Source organism: Leptodactylus fuscus, chromosome 5 (assembly GCF_031893055.1).
Source record: "Leptodactylus fuscus isolate aLepFus1 chromosome 5, aLepFus1.hap2, whole genome shotgun sequence".
In the NCBI taxonomy this organism is placed as follows: domain Eukaryota; kingdom Metazoa; phylum Chordata; class Amphibia; order Anura; family Leptodactylidae; genus Leptodactylus; species Leptodactylus fuscus.
Genome location: NC_134269.1, coordinates 81411460 through 81434809, shown reverse-complemented (window position 1 = coordinate 81434809; position 23350 = coordinate 81411460). Strand labels below are relative to the sequence as shown.

Genomic DNA, 23350 nt, shown 5'->3' with positions numbered 1-23350 from the left:
AAAGTGAACTGAGACCACTGACATGCTTAAGATCTTCTGACAAAATGAAACCTTTAAATCATAGTTGATCTTACCTGTCTTAGTACTGGGAGACCTGGAGACAAGAGATTTAAATCTTAAAGTTATTTTCAAGTCACCCGGTCTTAAAAATTTATTGTTTAATAGCTGTACTTCTGTAACTCACCAGGATTCATGATATTGAGAGGTGACTGATTTGCAGGCATCATTAACACAGTTGCTAGGTGATCGCTACGGGAAAAAAAGCAAAGTTCTTGTTTTATTGCTGGCGGCGACATTAGATACAATTAGAGTTCTTTCTTCTTTTATTTTCTATTATGCTTTCTTGTCGTTTATTGCATTATGGATTCAGCTTTGTATTGCTTTTCAATTAACCGCATCAGCTTTGTAGAGGTATAAGGAGAAAGTTATCATAGCAAATTCATTTCATTCATAGGAAGCTGCCCACAGACAAAAAGATTTTCCGCTGATACCATATGGGAGTTCAGGTTTTCTTATTTTTCTAATTGGAAAGGTCACTGAGAAAAGGACAGAGACGTGAATAGATGTTGCTTGATAAACATGATTTCCCCATGGAAAAGCACCGGCTTAGTGGGAAATATTCATGGACCTTAACTTTATTTTATATGGTAGTAAAGGGATGATAAGGTCATGATGAGTAAGCTATGATCATATATACTACTATGCTTCATAGCTAGATGTGCAGATTCCCATCAGTGTGTACCAATCATTTTTATTACTCCAGAGTAATTCAGCTTCATACAAAGTAACCGCATATAATAGGATATGCCATCTGACCATCTGACTGCCGGGACCCCCCATGATAATGGAGCTATAGCACTAGTAATGTACTGGAACTCCTTCACATTTAATCTTCTGAGCTAGAACTGCAAAAATGTTTATGCCAGTGGTGACACTAAGTAATAGCCATGAGGACAGCATTTAAAGGGGGACTCCTGGCATGTCTGTTTTGGTAAATGCCAGACTTGTGTGCTCTTAATTCTGCATTGTGGCAGCCCTCTGTTATTTCTCCTGGATAGTTTAGAATAAATTGACAACTGGGTGTTGCCATTCGTCTTGTTAAAGAGGTGTCACATTCTGGCACGGGAGGCATTGACTGATCAGTGTCAGAAGCTAATGTGATACACCTAGTTTTTCATTTATTTACACATTTCTATGAGGATCAGCACAGAATTACTGGAAAATATGCTTCAGAATTTATATTTACTAACATTGACACTTCAGGAGAAGTGACAGATTTTTTGGATAGGAATGGGTTTAAATGGATCATACATCTCACAAATGTATCAGTCACATACGACAATTTTGGTGACACTAGAGACCATCTAATGTGTTTGAGGTGACGATTCCAATTGCCAAACCCTTTTATTCTCAGGGAAATTTCTCCCCTCTTCCCGTTCGGACGGGTTTTGGCAGCATCTGCCTACTTCATTGCATCCAATACTACAACAAATAACTTAGTAGACCATATGTGACTATTAAGGGCTTGTTCACACGGGGGGCGGTTTTTGGCACCGAAAGTGACACGGGGAACCGCATCACTCTCGGGTCAAAACCCGCCTGCCACAACCGTCGTGGTCGCGGAATCCCCCTCCGGGGTCAGCACAAATGAATGGGCCAACTCCGGAAGTTGCTGCCGCCTGAAGAAAGGGCAGCTCGCCGCTAGCGGAAAAAAGAATGCTAGTGGTCTCCATAGACCACCATTGTATGGAGGCGGATTTTGAGGTGAAATCCGCTGTCAAAATCCGCCTCCTTGCCCTCGTGTGAACTAGCCCTAACAATAACCACAATTCCTGATTTTAAAAAAAACCCTACAAACTATCATGGCTTAGATTAATTTTATCACTTTTTTTCATTCAGCGTTTACTTTTTTTTTAAATAAACTTACATTTGTTTTTGTCCTGGAAACACTTTCTGTCAAAATTGTGGGATGCTGATGAGTTACTTTATATTCAATGGTGTCTGTAAGTTTTTCTAAAATTCTTTCCCTGATGACATTTGATGTTTCCTGTAAATACAAAATGAGAACTAGTTTTCTCTGAGAATGTGTACCATATGTGGTTGTTCAACAATCCATGTATTGTAATACATTTTGGACAATATCCTAAAACTTAATAGGTTGAATACAGGGTTGAGGTTAGACAATCACCAATATCTGCTTCTAAATAACTTAAAAACTCAAAATACAGTATTTTGTATAGATATAAAGTTCTTTTTTTACATACAATCTTGCATTATGTCTGCCAGTGACTTAATACCAACTTCAGCAGTATCAGTGGGTTATCTTATGTTTATGGGGTACCTTCCCATCGACTCCTCCATGTTGAGGGAAAGAGGTATACTACTGTCTGTTCCTGAGGAAGATAGATGCCTGCCAAAATGGTGGAGCAGCATTTTATCCCCATGTCCCCTCTGATACCAGTGTATATTTTATGGTGGAGTGAGGAGAAGATGCTGTTGGCTGAACAAGTCAAGTTAAACCTTCAATGTAACAAGTCTAACCCTGCTAGCCAGCTGCTAGCCAATAGCTTTCTTACTCTATTCCACAATACACATACAGTTTGGAAGAGCATGCATGTCTTCTAAAGGGGAATTCACACTACCGCTGCTGTCCTCTCAGGGGTTTCTGTACATGTAGGACTTTGTGTCTGTGCAAAAAAAACTGGTCTCTAGGCAGAGAGGCTAAATATGGACACTGACAGTTACCTTTAAAAACCCATTCAAACAAATAGGTTTGAAAGCTGACCGATGGCAAGCCGTTGCCTGTTCAGTATTCCCGGGGTTTAGGATGAAAACCCTGGGGCGAACAGGGGTGGTAGTGTGAACGAAAAGTAAGACACTGCCATTAACTTCCAGTGGAGACTTATCTTATGTTGAAATCCCAAATGCCCAATACTTCTCTCCTCCAATATGATCTATATACATACATACATACAAAATAGCCGGCCACTGGTATCAGCAGGTTCATGCGACTTTTTCTTAAGTGTATGGGCAACTTTTTTTTCAAATTAAAATTTGGACTACTTTCCGGTACGCTATTGGCAGTGATCCTTTTATCCTTGAATACTGGGATCTATAGTCAAAAGTAAAGCCTTAAAACAGTCTTTGGAGGTGCTTTATAATGGTCTCTTTTTCTGATCTATTCAATGAATGCATTTCATTACTGTGAGACTAACTGACTTTCGGTGATTCATGCCCTTGTAGGAATTCATTGCTTGGAAATCCCAGTAAATCTCAGGAATACAATTGCCAAAGAACTGATAATTACTACGTAGTTAGTCTCTCATCTCCAAGTGGCCAAGTAAAGTGGCACCACTGTGATTTCCTTCATTGCGCGGCTACGTGACTGCTTGATTAGGCATATCTTCTGACAGGAAACCAAACACTGTGAGCACACTGATGCCTTTAATTCATTGCAATCCTATTAAGTATGATTTATCTGCAATGACAATGAGGATTGTTTGCTGTGTAAGATAATTCCCACCACAGCAGGCCTGTTATCATCCAGATAAGGAGCTGAAGTCTACAAATCTATTGTCAGCCATGGTTTGGTATGAAGAATACTGTGTCTTATAGCAGATAATCATGTTTTTATATAATCCTATCAGTGTTGAAATGAAATAAGCTATCTTGATGAAATATTTATAGCATGTATTGTACAAGTATTTAGTCCGTTATACTGTCCCTTGTTGTTTTTATCTGCAGTTCTAGCTACATTTTATCTTTTGGAAATGTATGAATGAGTGTGCAAAATTAAACAGTCCCAACAGATCTTTACAGATCTTGCAAACTATATATATTTTCTCCCTGTTTGCTGCAAATCACAGAGAGGGGTTAATTACATATTATTACATGTACCAGTGAAGTACACTGGATAAAGCTACCATAGACAGGATGGTCAAACCATAGGTGCAACTTATGTACATCCATAGGTGCTCTATGATGAGCAACTATAGGAGTGTCAAAGACGACTAAAGACAGCCATTGACTCTTTCCATTGACCCACACTGAATGGAGAATCAGGGTACATCCCGATACTCAATTCAAGCTCCTCCTCACTGGACAACCGGGGCTGGTGACTGGTAGATGTCTCAAAAGTGAGTTCTCCAGTGATCAGCAGGGGATAGGTTATGACATGTTCATTGTAGGGCAAATACTTTAAGAGCAAGTTGGGTTTTTTTTGCAGATTGGTGCAGCTAATGAAAGTCTATAGGTGAGTCAGAATATACTCTGATAGATATTCTAAGTGTAGCCACCATCATTGCAGTATGAGTCATATGCTGCATATATGCTGACTTGCATGTAAACTTCAATGTATAAACATATGTTAGAAGAATTTCCATTTAGCATGGGGTACATTGGGATCTGCCAGCCCTTAGTTTATTAAAAGCATAGTCTACTGAATTTATTAATTTCAAATGTATGTAAAAATAAAGTCTATGGCAAATGTGTGCAAACAGTCCCACTAAATTGAAACAGTTATTGTGGTGTGAATTCGTCCTTCAATAGAGATGAGCGAGTAGTATTCGATCAAGTAGGTATTCGATCGAATACTACGGTATTCAAAATATTCGTACTCGATCGAATACTACTAGCTAATTGCAGTAAATATTTGATTCAGAGACAGCATTGATTCGCCAAATGCTATACAGTGGATAGCATTCGGCAAATGAACGCTGGTTCTGCAGCAGGCTCTTCCTTGCTAGTCAGGAGAGCTGGCAGCTTGCTGTTACGAGCGAGCTTACTTTTTCTCATAGGAATTAATTGACCAGCGTTGATAGGCCAGTGTACAGCAATCTCAAATATTTCACTGTTCGCTCATCTCTGGTCCTTAACTGTATTTTATTGAAAGAGTAGATTTTAAATTACATTTTTTAGCAGATCAACTAACCTATTACGTGCTGTAACTTATTTTTATGCTATACAGTTTAACTGCATTATTTATTGGCTGCACAACTTAGATTTTACAAATGCAATGAAATGGAAATCCATAGTGAAACTCAACAAAGTGCTATAGATTTCTAGCTTTGTAGACGAGAAGAGGGCATTTATTGTCATGTAGAGTACTAGAGGTTGTCTAGGAGAAAAATCTGCCTATCCTAAGCACAATACCCCATTTACAGAATTTGGTGGTAGTTTTTGTAATTACATAGGGTATCAGTAGCACAATGTTGTCTTTGCATATTTGTGAGACTGTTTAGCTTTGTAAAATAGTAGTCATTGCAATCTTCATACATTCTGAGAGTGAATACTTTTAAGGAATTCTAATCATTCTAAATACATAAATTCTATTCGTTCAAGTTAAGATGTGCAAAAAATCCTGATTCATTAAAAAGAATCTAGGATATTATTTCCTGCCTTGTAATGTAGCTATCTGATCAATCTAAAGAGACCACTGACTGTTATCAGGTAGATTATTGTAGGTACCTTAAATCCCTTTCACCCTAAAGTCTCTGGCTGTCTTTCCACAATGCTTCTGCCAATATTTGAAAAGTTGTCCTGAAAAATGTTTTCTGTTTACGGAGATTAAACTGTGTTTACACATGATTTTCCTTCCAATCTGACAGATTACGACTCTGTGTAGTCATAATTGGTTTGTGTACATGAGGAATAAATCCGTTCAGATAGACAGAAATTGCCTCCCTCAGTCAGAAAATAAGTCATATCTGGTGCAGTATTTTTTGGAAAGCTGTTATTGTGTTTCAGTGTGGAAAAAAGATTGGACCTGTTAGTGAGTCTAGTCTACCAATGGAGGATGAGCTACAGTCCTATCACACATGGTGTATAGAGTATAGGTGCCAGTAGTGTCAGACTGGAGTGTCTAGGGTCCACCAGTAGAATTCATTCTGGGTGCCCACTGTACAACCAATTGCAAATGTCACCTGCCCCTCCATTTGCAAATTCTTAAAACTGCACCAACACATTTTTTTTCAGTATTAGCCAGCCACCTCACCATCACCTTGGACCATCTCTGTACTATGGTCCTCTCAGTAGCCTGCTGACTTGCTCTTGCTTTAGACAAGGACCCCCTTATCAACGTGCGCAAGATGATTGGTGATGGAGGCCCTGCAATGACAGTAAAAGTAACAGGGCCCAGAAGGGAGGATAGTAGTCGGCGTGCATCTGTGCCTTGATGTCATTTCATTCACCCAATGCAGCTATATATAATAAACTGAGTAGTTTGTTAAATATTCTACCCATTCTATTGTCTACCCAGTCTATGGGCTTATAGACTGCCTGAGATGATGAACATTGCATCTGTATGCAGTACAGTAATTGTACTGTGCCATGCACAAGCCTTGCCGGGGCTCAGGGGCCCACTAGACACCCTGGGTCAGGAGCCACTCTAGATTCACCCGCAACCCCCCAGAGTCAGTCCAAGCCTGGGTGCAAGTGATCAGCTGACAAAGTGACACATAAAATGATTGTTTATCAGCAGGATACTGTGTAAATGGGGTATCTACAGCAGACAAACCATTTCTACAGTAGTGATGACCGCAAAAAAAACTTTCCAAGAAATGTCTATTCCTCAGTTAATCCCAATTCATCATCTTGGGTAACAGGGTCCTTAGTGCTGTCCTGGTTACTGGTCAAGGACAAGCTAAGACCATATAAAATAGATCAGCGAATGAGTCAACTGTCAAGAATGAACATATTTAGGAATTCTTGTTCCCAATGACTGGCCCATGTAAATGTCACAATAATCACCAATCACCCAAAAAGTGAGCAAACATCAGTTAATTGGGTAATTTAAACCTTCATGTGGCACAAGAAATCATTGCTAGTTGTCAGCAGATCGCTCTACTAAAATGGGAGTGGGAATAACCGGCTGCAAGCCCTGACCACAAGGGTGACACTAATATATATATATATATATATATATATATATATATATATATATATATATATATATATATGAACAGTACTGCTCTATGGGTTTTTTTTGTATCTCCCATACAGGTAAATGGCAGTTACAGTAACAACAGCTTAGTATAGCTGAGCTACACCGCCTCCATAGCTCCATGGTTAGAGAAACAGCATATCTAAATGTTCCACATTGTTTCTATAGCTCCTATTCATATCTATTGGAACTGTAGAAACAGCATAATATAGCACCAGTTGGCTACTTTTGTAAGACCTGCCCTGGTGCTTGGGGCTAGAAGCCAGTTATTCCCATTTTGGTGATGATTGTTTTATACTGCTGGAGGCAGATGACACACGATCAACCATTGTCAATATGTGACACTGATAGCTCCCCTCCTCCCGCCCCCTATACAATAACCTCTATGGAACATAGTCTCCCAAGCCAATGAATTATGTCAAGGTATCACTTTGCTGTGTCTATATGACTGCTGTAGCACATATGAACAATGCAACATGATAAATATAGAAAACACACAGCTAAGGGTTAATAGTAATATTGTACATAAGTGAATTCTTGAACATTTTGTATTGATTCTTCAAATTGTAAAGAGCTCTGCTTTACTGCAAACTGTGATCTGACTCTAAAAGCTTAGTATAATAGTAAATACGTGAAACATGAAATGTTACCTCTGATTTTCCAGATAGAGTCAGCGCTTGCTTATAGTAGTGAGTAGCTTGATCCAGATTTCCAAGGCAAAAATATGTAGCACCCAACCCTTCACTGACAAGACATTGTCGTAGAAGATCGCCTGTCAATACAAATTACCTTTTTTATTAAATCATATTAATACTTTTATTAAACAACATGGTTGGTACATTACTATAGTAATACTCACGCAGGCACTTTTTACATTTCTAAATATTTCCATTTTGTAAAAGAAAAAATATATATATCCTTGTACCGTGTTAGCCAGTGGATATGAAATGAAAGAAATTTTCTGAGAGAAGTCCTCAGTAGTTGATACCTTTTTTAATGGCTAACTCAAAAAGTTATTTGATGACATATCGAGCTTTCGGGACTACTATAAAGGTCCCTTCATCAGGATGGTATAACACAATGTCTGAAGGTAGGCATATATATACAGAGAAATGGAGTGTTAGATGCAAAATAGATGGAAAACAGAACATAAACAGTTTTAAAAAAACCCCACATATATATCAGTTCGCAGGAAAGTTCTCTGGGTTTATGGCTTCTTTGATCAGTGACGTGGTGTCTAGTGGTTATAAAAGGCCATAAAACCCTGGGCCCTGTTTAAACCTTGTTGGAGAGTGCAAAGGGTCGTCATAAGTTTAAATTCCCATATGAGGCGATCTTTTCTGTCTCTGAAATTCCCCCTTAGTACCAGGATCTTCATATCCTGGGTCATATTATGATTTTGATTACAGAAGTGTTTTGGCACCGGGAGGTCCATTCTTTGCTCTCTAATCGTATGTCTGTGTGAGTTCATCCTCATCCTAAGTGACTGTCCTGTCTCACCTACATACAGGCCCTCAGGACACTTAGTACACAATATCAAATACACTACATTAGGTGTGCTGCAGGTGAAGTTACCTGGGATCTTGTAGTGTCGATCAGAGTTCGGGATCTTTATTTTGTCCGTAGTCAGTATGTGCGGGCAGGTTTTGCACCTCTTCTGTCCACATGGAAATGTTCCTTTGTTAGTTGGAGGTGACAGTGAGCTGCTAATAATCATATTCCTGAGGTTTGGTGGCTGTCTGTAACACAGGAGAGGGGGTTCTGGAAATATGGATTTTAGATGGTTGTCTTTTTGCAGTAGTGGATGTAATTTGCGTGTAATTCCTCTCAGAGTCTCCAGGTGGGGGTTATATGTGACAACCAGGGGCACCCGAGTGTTCTCCTGTTTGGTATTGTATTTTAATAACTCTGATCTTGGTGTTCTGGTGGCCCTGGTGATTTGGTTATCAATTGTTCTTGGATGGTAGCCCTGCCTCAAGAATGTGTTTTTGAGGCCCCCAATGTGCTTGTCTCTGTCCACCGGGTCTGAACATATGCAATGGTATCTGATGGCTTGGCTGTAGACAATGGATTTCTTTATGTGTTTCGGATGAAAGCTATAAACTTATGACGACCCTTTGCACTCTCCAACAAGGTTTAAATAGGGCCCATGGTTTTATGGCCTTTTATAACCACTAGACACCACGTCACTGATCAAAGAAGCCATAAACCCAGAGAACTTTCCTGCGAACTGATATATATGTGTTTTTTAAAAAAAACTGTTTATGTTCTGTTTTCCATCTATTTTGCATCTAACACTCCATTTCTCTGTATATATATGCCTACCTTCAGACATTGTGTTATACCATCCTGATGAAGGGACCTTTATAGTAGTCCCGAAAGCTCGATATGTCATCAAAAACTTTTTGAGTTAGCCATTAAAAAAGGTATCAACTACTGAGGACTTCTCTCAGAAAATTTCTTTCATTAAATATTTCCAGTTTAAGATATGTCATCTTTCAGACATGTCCATGCTTATGAGTCATTGATAATAATCTTGCCACTGTCTAACTTGCACAAACGAATAGATGACCTGTAGATCAGCTCTTAATACAGAAAGTTCCATTGCATGGGTTTCATGACATTACTAGACGTGCAATACTTTGTGCATTTTTAACATATGGAAATTTGCTGCACCCCTGGCACTGCCATTTTAACAGATAGCCTTGTGGTAATGTTTCTGTCTGTAAATATGCTTACTGGATAGCTGCCACTTTGACTGTGCCTGCTGTTTCTAGCTACAAATTGGCAGAAATCAAAACGTCTCATAAAGGAAAAATTATTTAATAGTGGAATTCACTCTACGGTTATCGACTTTGCACACAGCAGTAAATACTACAAAGCATCTCGGAAAATATTGAATGTTTAGAAGAACACAACCAGGCCATAATCATACAACAGAAAATTCTTACACTGAGCTTGTAAGAGCCCGATGCAAGACAGACTTGTACAACAGGGTAAAAGGATGGCGCATGCTGCTCGGCTTTGCAGTCTGTGCTTTGGATATCTTATTCCAGCCATTCCAAGGGGAGATTCACAATCATTTACTATTGATCTGGAGCAGTATGAAGTTATCTGTTGAGGATTTGCTCAGCCCAGCTTGTGACTGCTGCTGAATAAAAATTGCAGTAGTCCTAGAAAGCCTTGTTTCCAATTGTTTGTTTTAGTTTTCTCTAAGGCTACTGAACGTGTCAGAGAAATTGTTTGTGACACTTGTACTGCGGATGGACGGGGTTTAATCACCAGTCACCACAGCTTTGCTATCTGTGTATCAAGGGCTGAAACACTAGGAATTGCACATCATTTTAGCTTTATACTTCAAAGGAAAACTGCAGTTTCCAGAGATGTAACTTGACGCTGTTGGGCACCAATGTAAAACCTTTAAGAACAGTCTCCCTGGTTCTTCTGAAATCATTAAATTTTCTGCAATTTAGCTTAAGTCAATAGCATAAGTGAGTAAGGAACGTTGTAAGATATCTTAGAAGAGAAAATGGTTTCTTATGCTTCTTATTACTTATTTGGCTGTTTTCCTCTATCTCTCCTAATTTGACATTCACTTGGATATTTCCACTGAATCTGTTTTGCTAGAGCATGATAGACTGAAATTTATTGAAATGTCAAGTTACATCTTATAATAGAAGTCTATAGAAAGGCAGGGGAGGAGTGAGAAGGGACTGAGTGTAGGGATAGACACAAACAGTGGCCGCTGGAGCCAAATTGGAAGTTTCTACCTCATTCCAAGTTTTTTTTATCCATATTAGTACCGTCCAGTACTTCTCTATCATGTTCTATATGACCCTGCTTTTGAGTGAGAAAGCTAGTTATGGGGAGAATGCTAGTTATAGGAATAACTAACAGAGTGGATAAGTGATGAAAATGCAGTATACCAACCATATAATGGCCATAAATAGTGTTATTCATCATATACACATTCTGTAATATTGATATATGCAAAGATTATTGAACAGATTGGTATGCTTTTTGGATCCCTTTAAGCACGTGGACCTGGAAGTGACTACAACCTCCATACCACACATATCTAAACTTCTGGTTTTTAAACATATGTCCCCATACATAGATTGCATAAAGGGTTACATAAAATAATTAGAATAGGTTTCTAATAGAACTTTAACAGAACCGGTCACTATACCAGAGCTCTGAGCATATACTGTACGTGATATCCTTGTACCCTTTCCTGACATCCAGCATACTATTACGGCAGATGTCGGGTCTTTAAACATGGCAGAAGTTCAGGAGCTGAGTGGCTGCCATAGCCACTGGATGTATAGTGTGTTGTACACTGGAGGCCCGATGGCAATGCACTTTTTCATGGCATTAACCCTACAGACACCTCAGTCAAATGTGATTGCGGCAACTTTTATTCAGTGCTGTTATTGTGGGGTTGATCGCTCTGGGATTGACGATGCATTGCTTACACAGCCTAGGCACCCAGGATTGTCATCAATGTGGTTCTATTACAAACAGCCCATGGCAACCTGCAATAGTACTCTATATATTCTACAATACATAGAAATGGATTTGCATTGTAGTGTATTGTATTAGTGATCAGACTCTGTGAGGTGAACAGTATAATGGAAAAAAATTAAGAGCCACTTTTTTTTTTTTTTTTTGCAATTTTGCCTCCCCTATAAATTTTAATGAAAAGCAATGAAAACTTCATACATTCCCCAAAATGGTATAAATAAAAAGTACATCTGGCTCTGCAAAAAAGACACCTTATGCAGCCCCTCATACAGAAATAAAATAAGTTACCTGTGTCAGAATATGGTTACCCCAAAGTTTTAGTTTTTTTTAAAGGTGTTAAAACTACAAAAAAAGTGTATAAATTCGGTATTGATGCAGGTTATGCACGTATGGTATGGTAGCACTTCTATGTGCAATTTCACATTTGTTTGTGTACCTGCATCTGTAAATGCTTGATATGCTTGCTGGTAGTAGAATTCTGCCATATCATAGTTTTTCAGCTGGCTATAGGCAAACGCCAAGTTGCTGAGACATTGTCCTTGGGCATTCCGATCTCCCAATGATCCTGAAATAAATCACAAATATGATGACATAAAATTGAGCACATCATTATATACCATTACTATAATATAGTGGTATCCAAAAAAGAAGTACCAATGAAGGCATTACAAAGGACGATCATGTAGCTTTTGACTTACTTTCCACCAACCATCATGAGGGTGAAGTACTCTAGTGCTCCAATAGGTTTCTTATTTCCGAAGTATGGGAGTGGATTTTATAGCAATTTGAGAATTGGAACAAGGCTAGTATCATGGCGATTACAACATGTCTGCCCATCTTATCTGTGTAACACAATTTCTGTATTCATCTACTGGTAAGGAAATTAGATCTACAAAGTAATTTACCGTTGTAATATTTACCGAGTAAGGGCTTTGCAGGACTAAGGCTGGCATACCTGTTAGTCAAATGCTTAGCCAACAGCTCTCTCAGCCTCCAGTCCTCTGAGCCAATTGTGCATATATTGTGAATAGGGAGAGGGTAGAAAGCCACAGCCAACACATCTAGTAGTTGCATATCTTCCTGAGCCCAAAAGTATTAGGCACGTTGAGCTCTATCAGCTGACAAATCATCTGATCAGAGTCTTCATATGTCATGTCTTTAAATCATATGTGATGTGAGATGATAATATTTAGACTTTCAGTAATTTGCAGACTGCATTGGCTTCATAGAGCCTTTATAAAGCACTTTGATGCTGCTCAGAGAATTATATAAGCTGAATATCTCACACAACATTTTAAGTGTAGGCCATGTTAAAGAAGACCTTTCCCCATCTCCAACAAGCCCAGCTCTTTACATCATTTAGCAGGTGCTGCTCTACTGGTTCTGGCACAGTTGGAATTTTTTTTACATAGCATTAGTATCAAATTATCCACCATGTATAAATGGCGTGTTGTAAAATGTTACTTATAAGCACTGTCTTATGCTTTGCTGCAAACTAAGCTTGAATTTACAAGTTGGCTAGAAATTGTCTGAGATGTTGAAAACGGCCTATGAGCAGAACCTACACTTCCTTTTTAAATTTGCTCCAGCGTTGGCGTTCCGTTCCCCATTTCTAGGTTCCATTATCCAGAACTGATGACGTCCTGTTTGTTTACCACTACTGCCTACATCATACTGCCACTTGTTTCATATTCATATAAGTATCGAGGATAGTGATTTTCTGCAGTGATCATGTGAACCCCAACAAGACATTATCACCTCCAGACAGCTATGCAGTGGTGGGGACCACACTGATGGAGCTGGAGTGGCAGGACATGTAATGTGGCTATACGTTTTTTCATTGTTTAATCTCGGACAACTAATTTAATTGAAATAAGAGAAAAATCTAATAAATATTCAGTGTGATTCGATGCAGAGTATTGAACAAATAGCAGCATACAATGTATTACACTGTGTGCTGTGGAACATTTTATTACCAATTTATTAATCTCTGAGCCTGAATTCCATGTTTTGAGCCAAATATTAATTTAAAATGGGTGTAAAATATAGTTTACTGGCCGATGACACAAGAAAAGTAAAGAGTAATTTAATGGGGATATTGATTAATCTTCCCAACTGCTTTAATTAATATGGATAATGAATATGATGTCCTACCGTACATATCTGCTGCTTCGGCATGGCTCCTGAGTGATTTTTCATATTGGTAAAGAGCGTTGTCAACAGCTCCCAGATTTTGGAGTAATACAGCCATCTTTCTTATGGAGAATTGCTTTCCATTACACAGGTTCAAGCTTGCTGTAAAACACTTTTCTGCCTGACTAAAATATTTTAGTTCAGCATAATGCAGACCAACATGGTTATATAGTGTTCCTGAGAAAAGAAGATGGAAAAAAATAAAATGTTGGGTGTAGAGGCATGTTTATACCTTTATATGCTTGATCTATTTCTTCTATTATCTACTATGAATGAGGGCTTGAATGGCGCTGCACAGAAGGTTCTCGAAGAGGATTGCCGCTCACCATGTAAAATAGATGTTATAGAATTGTAATATATCAGAAGTTGGGGTACTAAACAAAGTTTGGAAATTATATTTTATGTACATACTAAGATATTGTCATTTTTCTTTCTTGCTGAAAGAGGCCTTTTTTCAGAAGCTAGAACAGGAATGGCAGCCATATTGGTTGGCTTCGAATTACCTTACAGAAGATATACCTAATGTGGCTACTATTAATATTGTCAAAGTGGCTGCCATAACACAGCAGAAAAAAAGTCTGAAAATCAGAGGAAATTTATCATCTCCCTTGCCATTTTTCTGGTATACAAAAATCACATTTTTTGCACGATAATATTTGACTTTTTACCATTTGACTTTGTCCATGGCACTTTTTTTTTTTTTGGAGGGGGCAGCATCAAGCCCCTAAAACCTAATATAATTTACACTAGAAATTATTGTAAATTACAGCTGGCATATACTTCTGGCAGTATACTGCTAGCTGGCATATATTTGAGTTTCTGGTGCATGGAGGGCAAAGGATGCATCAAATTTATTAAGAGGAATAAGCCGATTAATAAATTAGGTGTATCTCACTGGCATAAGAAATGACAGTTTTGATCATCTCTGTAGGGGAAAGAAAAATATCCTAATCCCGAGCCTGTAAAATAGAATAATTCACACATTATGAAATATATTTGTTAGGATAATTTAATTCTATTTATTCTAAAAAGTTTATATACTGAGGACAGATATTCTAAAAAAGCACTTTTCTCAGTATCTTGTCAGCTTTGTCTGAACAGTGGGCTTGCACCACTCCAGAGAATCTGGCGAGAACAGGAGACCAAACCAAAAATAGACCCAGTGGAGGTCCCAATGCTCTGTAGTGTAAACTGAATATATCTTTTATAAGGAACAAATTTCCTTCAAGGGCTACAGGAAAGACAATGCAAAGCAGTTCCCTTCTCCTCTGTACAGTGTGAGGAGGAGGAACGCCCCCTCCCTCTCCTGATAATACTCATCTATGGACAATCACTGTGAGTAGAGGGACGGGGCGTTCCTCCGCGCTCACACTGTACAGCTCTCTAGGCGCTTCTTTGAAGAAGGACGTACATGACTGACAGTCAGGAATGCCCTTCTGACTGTAAAGCGCTACGGTACCGGGACCGAAAGCTCTTTACCCGGGACACAGGTCGGGAAAGCCGACAGTGCGCTGAATTCAGCGCACTGTCGACTTCCCCGCAGTATATAGAACTGCCTGTGCCCCAAACCATGAAAGGTCCTCTTTAAGAGTTAGAACTGCTATGTGACCAAGGCTGTTGGATGAGGACACAGTATATTGCAACCCTGTTCAACTGTTGTGTCCAGAACAACATACTTACACTTTTGCCATGTAAAATATAAAGACTCAAAATATTTTTAATCATAAACTAGACAGAAAATGTATTGCATATATTGTAAGATAGTTGCTGTTTTGTTGGATAGTTTTGGAAATCAAAAAGCATATCTAGTAATGACTGTTGCTTTACAAGCACCGAATACGAGAAATATAATACCTCTGAATGTAAGATTTAGGTGGAGTAAATGGAAGAAAATAGTTATTTTAAGCATTTTTCCCAGTCCCTTATTTCCATTGCAAATAAAGTTATCTATGTTTGATTATGTCTTTATTATAGCAAATGGCTATCTAATTCACTATAATAGTTTCATTTTAGGGGAACAATATTTTTAAATATGTTAAAATATTTTATGAAACATGAATGTACTATGACTAGGGTTGCACACATAGGAAGACTCCATCACCTACCGAGTAGGACACACCACATGCCAAACTCAATTTATGTAAGAAAGAAGTTACAATTACCAAGCAGCTGTTTGTCAGATACGCCTTTCAATGACTCCACGCAAGAATTCAGGGTCTGCAGCACCTCGGTTTGGGAGAAAGCTTGACAATTTATCATATATTTAGCCGCCTCTCTTATGGCCATGGCAGCATCTTCCAGTTTTTGATTTTTCATGTATGAGTGACCTGCGAGTCTGAATGAATGTGCAGCAGAAGAAAGGTCACCAGTCATGACAAAACAGTACCCCAACTTGATAAGGGCATCTGCAATACTCTTAAGTTCTTCATAATCATACTCATTTATGGCTCTTTCATAAAACTTTACAGCTTTTCCATACTCTTTCATTTCATCGTAAGCAGCCCCTATGTTAAAGAACAAATCACCATCTTTCTCCTCCATTCCATTGATTCTGGATTTTATGAGACACTTCAGAGCTTTCTTGGGTTTACCAATACAAATATAAGTGGCACCAAGATTGAATAAACAAGCTTTCTGGATTTTTTCTTCAGATGTCTTGCAGGAAAGAATGAAGGCTTTTTTGAATGTTCTTAGGGCTCCATTTATATCGTCTACATTTAATAGCTCGCTCCCATCTTTGCACAGTGATAGTATTTGTGACTGTGCAGTACTTTGCTGTGTTGATGGACTTTTTGATTGGTCTAAAATCTTGGAGTCAGCCATGGTATGTTATCAATACCTGTGAGAAAAATATACAATGTGGTCAGAAAAGAAACAACTCTAAAGCTGCAGATTGGTATCAGCCAGTTCCAACACAATGTATTCCTCATAAGCATCTATACCCCACTCTAAATGTGCATGTGTTGTGGCATTGGCTTATCTACCCTGAAAATAGAAGTATAGGGCTTGTTCTTCCTTTGTTTTCCCAACATTTATTTTCAGGGAAAGTCAGGACAGACTCATACTTGTTAGATGTTCAGTAGGATCAGCCAAAAACAGCAGATTTGCCAAACATTAATCTAACTCGTATAGCAATCTTAACATCTAAATAATACATCAAGCAGGTTGTTGTATACGTCTACCAATAAGTATTTGGACACCTGTGGTCCGAGCGCCACGAGTGGCAATTACAGCCTCAACCCTCCAGGGCATGCTTTCCACAAGTCCTTGTATGATGGCTGGTGGTATTTTATTCCATTTGGCTTGGAGAAGTCAGGTAAGTTCTTTCACTGATTTTGGTCGGCTGCTGCACGCCTTAATTCGGCGATCCAATTCGTCCCACAGGTGCTCAATAGGGTTCAAGTCTGGGCTCTGGGCAGACCAGTCCAGTTGGTTGAAGCGAAAGAGGGACCGTCCCCCTTGTGGAAGATGAAAGGAAAACCGCGCTCGCCCAGGTACAGTGAAAAGACTTTATTTTTCACAACGCGTTTCGAGCATACTGCTCTTTCTCAAGTGCATATGATCAACCTTCCCAAGTTGAGGGTTAGTGCTTGAAGTAAACAACAGACCTCTGTTGTTTACTTCAAGCACTAACCCTCAACTTGGGAAGGTTGATCATATGCACTTGAGAAAGAGAAGTATGCTCGAAACACGTTGTGCAAAATAAAGTCTTTTCACTGTACCTGGGCGAGCGCGGTTTTCCTTTAATCTTCCACAAGGAGGACGGTCCCTCTTTCGCTTCATTGCTTTGATGTCTTGCAGGCATTCCTTCCAGCGGCTGCCCGTGTCCCTGTTGCTTCCAATATTATACGTCATAGAGTTGTTGTGTCACACACAACTCTTCCAGGTGAGCGGCCAATTTTCTGCTTACCTACCTTTCACCCATCATTTCTACACATTGGTCGGCTCGGTGCCCCTCTCTCTCTGTATTTTGTCCCAGTCCAGTTGGTTAACCTGATTGTCACCGTACCAAGCCATGGTAGACCTCACTACATGACAGCTGGCGTTGTCATCCTGGAAGTAACATTGGTCCGACCCATAGAACCGCCATAATGTAGGAAGCACACTGTTATCTAAAATAGTGCAATAGGCGTTGGCGTTGAGTTTATCATGCAGTGGGACCCTTGGTCCCAGTCCATACCAGGAGAAACACCCCTAGACCATAACTCCACCTCCAATGAACTTTACTGGGTGTCCAAATACTTAGTAGTAGACAGTGTAAAAGACAATGGTGGCATATGACTTTCCATTTTCTTGGCAGTCGCATACTTGGGTTCTGACTATAATGGATCAAGCATGCAGCTTCTATAGTAATCAATAGGAGATCAGATATACTGAGTTTCCTAGTGCTGCTGCCATTTCTTTCCAGAGATTGATAGAGGCCTCAGTGTTTGATCTTCCTCTGATCAGACATTGGCTTAGTCTAGTAATATACCACCAATGTCTATATTGAGACAAATCCTTTCATTATTTAGATTTACCATCAGTGTATTACATATACAAATTATCATGGTTGTAATAGCAAATGACATTACATCAATGATTATAGAATAATTATAACAAGAACAACATTTCTAGAGAATCCTAATTTCTAGCAATTCATTTGCATATTATTATATTAATGAAATTACTCTGTCCTAAATTACCACAAGAAACATTGTGAAAATCATATTTTTTCTTAGTAATCTGGGATTTAGGAGATGTGTGTGCTTTGTGTATTTTGGGGAGAGAAATAGAGGCAAGTGAACATTACTCATAAACCACAATCTATCTTCCTCTTAACCTTCCCAGCACTTAATAGGCAGAGGCAGAGATGACATGGATCACATACTGAAGAAAAAAGTAATTTAGCGGCTTTGAAATATAATGATAAATGGTGGAGGTGAGAGGACATTGCAAAGTAAGGAGCTGGTGCAGTCTGTTAGTACAATATTCTATAATAAAAGAGAATATCACTTACCAAATGTATAAAAGCTTTGAACTTTTTGAAAGACATGAGAGTTGGAAAAACAGCACAATGAACATCCCATGCCCTAGACTGCTTTATATGGGATTGGCAACAAAATATCTGATGGAAATTATTTAGTAAGTATAGAAATGTCTCAAGTTATAACCAGAGAAATTAAGTACCGTAGTTTAGGAATTCCCGCTACCCAAAATACTGTACATTGTAATAATTATAAGTAGTCAACTAATTAGGTTGCAAAAAAAATCCAAATTTCCTTATTTTTATAGATCCTTTTTTAGCATTATTTATTTAAATGGTACCTAACCTTTAAAAAAACATTTGCTATATGATGGCAAGATGTCATACGTATTGGCTAGTGGGGGCCCAGATACTGTGACTTCCACCAGTAGCTGAAATGAATGGAAAGAAGCTCTTAGCTCAATGCTGTGTCCTTTTTCAGTAGTCTGTGGGGGGTCTCAATTAATGGACCCTCATTAATCAGAACTTCTGACATATCACTATGAAATGTCAAGACATTGTTCAAAAATCACCAGATTTGGCTTTTGTGGTGGCGGCTTTGCGGAAATTTTCCATGATAAAAATTCACAAACATGTCTATTAGATGTCGCCTTAGACATTGTGTTGCAAAAAATTGCCCATGTTCAATAGACTTTTCATTAAACAGTATGTCAAATGGAAAGGGCTAGTGTAATAACAAAGCAACATGACAATATTTTAACAAACTATATTACTATTTTTAAACAATCCCTTAAATGGATCCTATTCAAACACATTTTATTCTCATTAACACACCGGAATAGCCTTAAGAAAGGCTATTCTTCTCCTACCTTTCGTTGTCTTCTCCGCGCCGCCGTTCGCCCAAAATCTCAGTTTTTGTTGGTATGCAAATGACTTCTCTCACAGCACTGGGGGCGCACTCAAACAGCACTTGGGGCATCCCCCAATGCTGTGAGAGAACTCTCCAGCGCCGCCTCCATCTTCTTCAGCAACGTCCTCTTCACGCGTCTTCTTCCGGTGCAGGCTTCAGACTTGTAGGCCTCGGGCCTAGGGCAAAGCCGACTGCACATGCCTGCCAGCCTCAAGAAAATGGATGCTTACAATAGGGCCTTAGCTTAAAAGTGTAAAGCTAAGACCCTACGTTGCATTTTACAGTACCAGCAAAATTAATAAGATTCAGTGAGTTTTTGAAAATCGTAGTATGTAAAACACTTGCATTTTCCCTATAGATTTAATAAGGGAAGCAAAAATTACAGAAAAGAATGCAATGAAAAGCACTGTGAAAAAAACGCTGTTTTGCTGCGTTCCGCAATATAGGGCCTTAGCGTAAAGGCATATTGGCTCAGGTTTGTAAATAGACAGCTGAAACTTATACAGAAAATATGCCAGCCTTATCTCAGTGGTGGATGCGGAATCCTGTATCTTTAGACTGCCTAGTCTGAGGTTATACCACCTTATAGTTGGTTTATCTTAAGCCAGAGATCATTTTGGTGCACTAATGGCACACTTTAACACATCTTAAGCCACACTCCTTTTTCTGAGAATCCATACCCATATGTTAAGCAAGTTGAAAAATTTTAGCTCAATTTAGTTGTGCCACATTGCGCCCTGTTGCACCAAACATGCGCCAACTAGAAAGTGACTACACACCAATGTCTAGTGTTAACCACAGTAATAGCGCTGGGCCACTGTTCTTATGATGCACAACTCCATCCCTCACACAGAGATCTACTGCAAAGACCATGGCCTGCTCAGGACTCTTGAGCCATACTCCCCTCCGTCAGGATCCATTCCTATATTTTACTTAAATAAAACTAGTATTTGCCTATTCCTTAATAAGGCTACTATTCTTCTCCATTTTGTTCTATGAATACTACATATTTTCATTTTCACCCTTTCTATATAGCATTATCTTCATGGAAACTGTCAATCATTTTGGCAAAGCTATACTTACTGATCATTAGTATAATTGGGACCGTAGGTGAACCTAAGGAGCTGTCTTATATACAATACGGGGATATGGTTATACAGTGTTAATCTTATTTCCACTGTTGAGCCAGGTAGACTTTTAAACAATTTCTCATTTTTAATAAGAGTTGTCAGACAACTGTAGAGCCGACTTTAACTTCATCCGTGATTACTATTATTATGTAATCCGAACTATGACATCCGAAAACATTCAAACAAATCCTCTTCCATTTAGGACCTGACTAAGTGTAGCATGTGTAAACTCTACTCTGCACATTCTGCAGATTCCGTTGCGATACCGGATACCCAGGGAGCTCATTAGCGCCTCATTAAATGTTTGATATAAACATACCACATTTTACCGTGTTAACTCTAAAAACATTCCGGAACGGTTCACCGTGAGTCATGCATTGAGCCTGCGAGATAGACGCACAAGTGGCTGCATAATTAACAGAATATAATTGATAAGAAAAATAAATATAAAAGCGACAACAGATTTCATTGTTCCCTTATGACTAAATTTAATTTTGTATTAACATAAAACAAAGCACTATAGCTCATGTGATGCATTTAAAACAGCTTATTGCAGCTCAATTTGCCTTTTAATGCCTCTTCTTACATTATGGGTTATCCCAATAGTATCATTTTGTTGCTAGTTCAGTTTGGCTCTGGTTAACCCAGCACAATGTGTAAGATATATAGAGATTTTTAGGATTTTGATGAGTCTGTAAATAGCTCGGTGGATTGCACTAATCTCATTTCACACTGCTATGTGAAGTGAAGATGGAAAGCAGGATCCTGCTACCTAGTTTCTAATGACATTGGCTTTATGTACATCATTGTGACTGCTCACTCATTTCGGACTCAAAGTGTCTGTAAAATTAAGCATAGTTTGTATGTATATATAGTAGGAAAAAGCAAAAGTTCCCAAGTACAGATTTCATTACTTCAGTAGTATAGGGCATGCATTCTTTATATATTGGGTTAGCTAAAATGCAAAGGAAATACAAACAAGGAAAATAAAATACATGAAATGAGTTTTACTGGCTGAAGACTGGTTCACATCTGCGTTCGGTATTCTGTTCAGGGAGTCCACTTGGGGACCCCCCACACAGAATACCAAATTCATTAAAAAGCAGTTAGCTAAGAAACCACACTGACCCCATTATAGTCTATGGGGTCCGTGTGGTTTCTTAGCTAACTGCTTTTTCCGCACAGTGTCTGCACAAATCATGCGGAGAGAAAAGTACTGCAAGCACCACTTGTTTACCCCAGAGATAAGCCATGTCATGGTTGCCATACATGCCTTTTAGAGGTGGAGACAATTTTTGAGGTGGTGGGTCACACTTATTGCTCAATTTACACCAGTTGTGCAGATTTTTTGAAGACCCATTTGTGACAAAATTAAACATTTAATTATAAGTTTTTCCCCTTTCACTAAAATTTAAATGATAAATTTCAAATAAATGACAGATCTCACAATTCTCTCTACCTTCTCTCTTTTGCTGTACTGTGACATTTCTAGAATAATCACACTGTCTTTATACCAGTTCACATGTAAGTTTTAGTTAGTGTTATTTTACTAGCTTTGAACATGAGAGTTGACAGGAGGTGCAGAAAGTGACCTACCATGGCTGATATTGTTATTGGCGCAGTGTGATTATGTAGGACCTGTGCTATGAAGTTATTGTTATGCAGTAGAATAAATTTGCCTTGGTGCACTAACCTGTGTCACGTTTATGTGAAACTCTTTTCAGTCCCTAAAATGATTTCGTCTTTCCCATCCATAAACGTGCCCCTACAAATACACTTACTATAACTAGAGATGAGCGAGTAGTATTCGATCGAGTAGGTATTCGATCGAATATTAAGGTATTCGAAATACTCGTACTCAATCGAGTACCACTCGCTATTCGAATGTAAAAGTTCGATGCAGAACCAGCATTGATTGGCCGAATGCTATACAGTCAGCCAATCAATGCTGGTTCTTCTCCTACCTTTAGAAGTTTTCTCCGTGCAGCTTCCTCGCGGCGTCTTCCAGCTGTAAATTTACTCTGCCAGGCATCAGGCTTGGGCAGAGCTGACTGCGCATGTCCGCTTGTAGTGCGGGCATGCACAGTCGGCTCTGCCCAGGCCCGATGCCTGGCAGAGTGAATGAAGAGCCGGAAGATGCCGCGGGGACGCTGCACGGAGAAGACTTCTCGGAGGATCCAGCCCGACCCTCACTCGTGGACTTGGTAAGTATAATTTGATCGAATGTTGCCAACCCCTGAAACGAGCATTTTCCCCCCATAGACTATAATAGGGTTCGATATTCGATTCGAGTACTCGAAACGAATTTCGAACCTCAAACATTTTACTGTTCGCTCATCTCTAACTATAACTGGATCACTTAAACCACCACCCAATTGTATATAATAAAAAGACTTTTGGTTCCAACAGGATCAGGATGACCAAGATGGCCACTTGAACCAAAGGCTCTGTAACACTCAGCAGCCGCCGGCAGATGAAGGCAGAGAACATGTGGATGTACAGAACAACTCCTTCAGAGTCTGCTTATCTGTCCCATCTTATTGAGTATAAGGAAAAATATCTTTGTACCGTGTTAGCCGGTGGATATGGAATATCAAAAAAAATTGAGTCTTCAGTAGTTGATACCTTTTTAATGGCTAACTAAAATGATGACAGATTGCAAACTTCTACGCCTGAGGAAGAGGCCT

At 39.0% G+C, this 23350-nt stretch overlaps 1 protein-coding gene across 1 annotated transcript in view; it reads right to left on the bottom strand.

Moving 5' to 3' along the window:
- The window catches only part of LOC142204514 (uncharacterized), a 93426-nt gene extending 76946 nt beyond the window's left edge, over positions 1–16480 (bottom strand). Inside the window, exons 1-6 of the mRNA XM_075275829.1 lie at positions 15820–16480; positions 13619–13834; positions 11901–12029; positions 7591–7712; positions 1928–2047; positions 185–249 (exon numbers count right to left, since the gene is read on the bottom strand). Of these exons, the coding sequence (XP_075131930.1) occupies positions 185–249; positions 1928–2047; positions 7591–7712; positions 11901–12029; positions 13619–13834; positions 15820–16480 (1313 nt within the window). The remainder of the gene's footprint in view (positions 1–184; positions 250–1927; positions 2048–7590; positions 7713–11900; positions 12030–13618; positions 13835–15819) is intronic.
- Positions 16481–23350: the final 6870 nt, after the last annotated feature.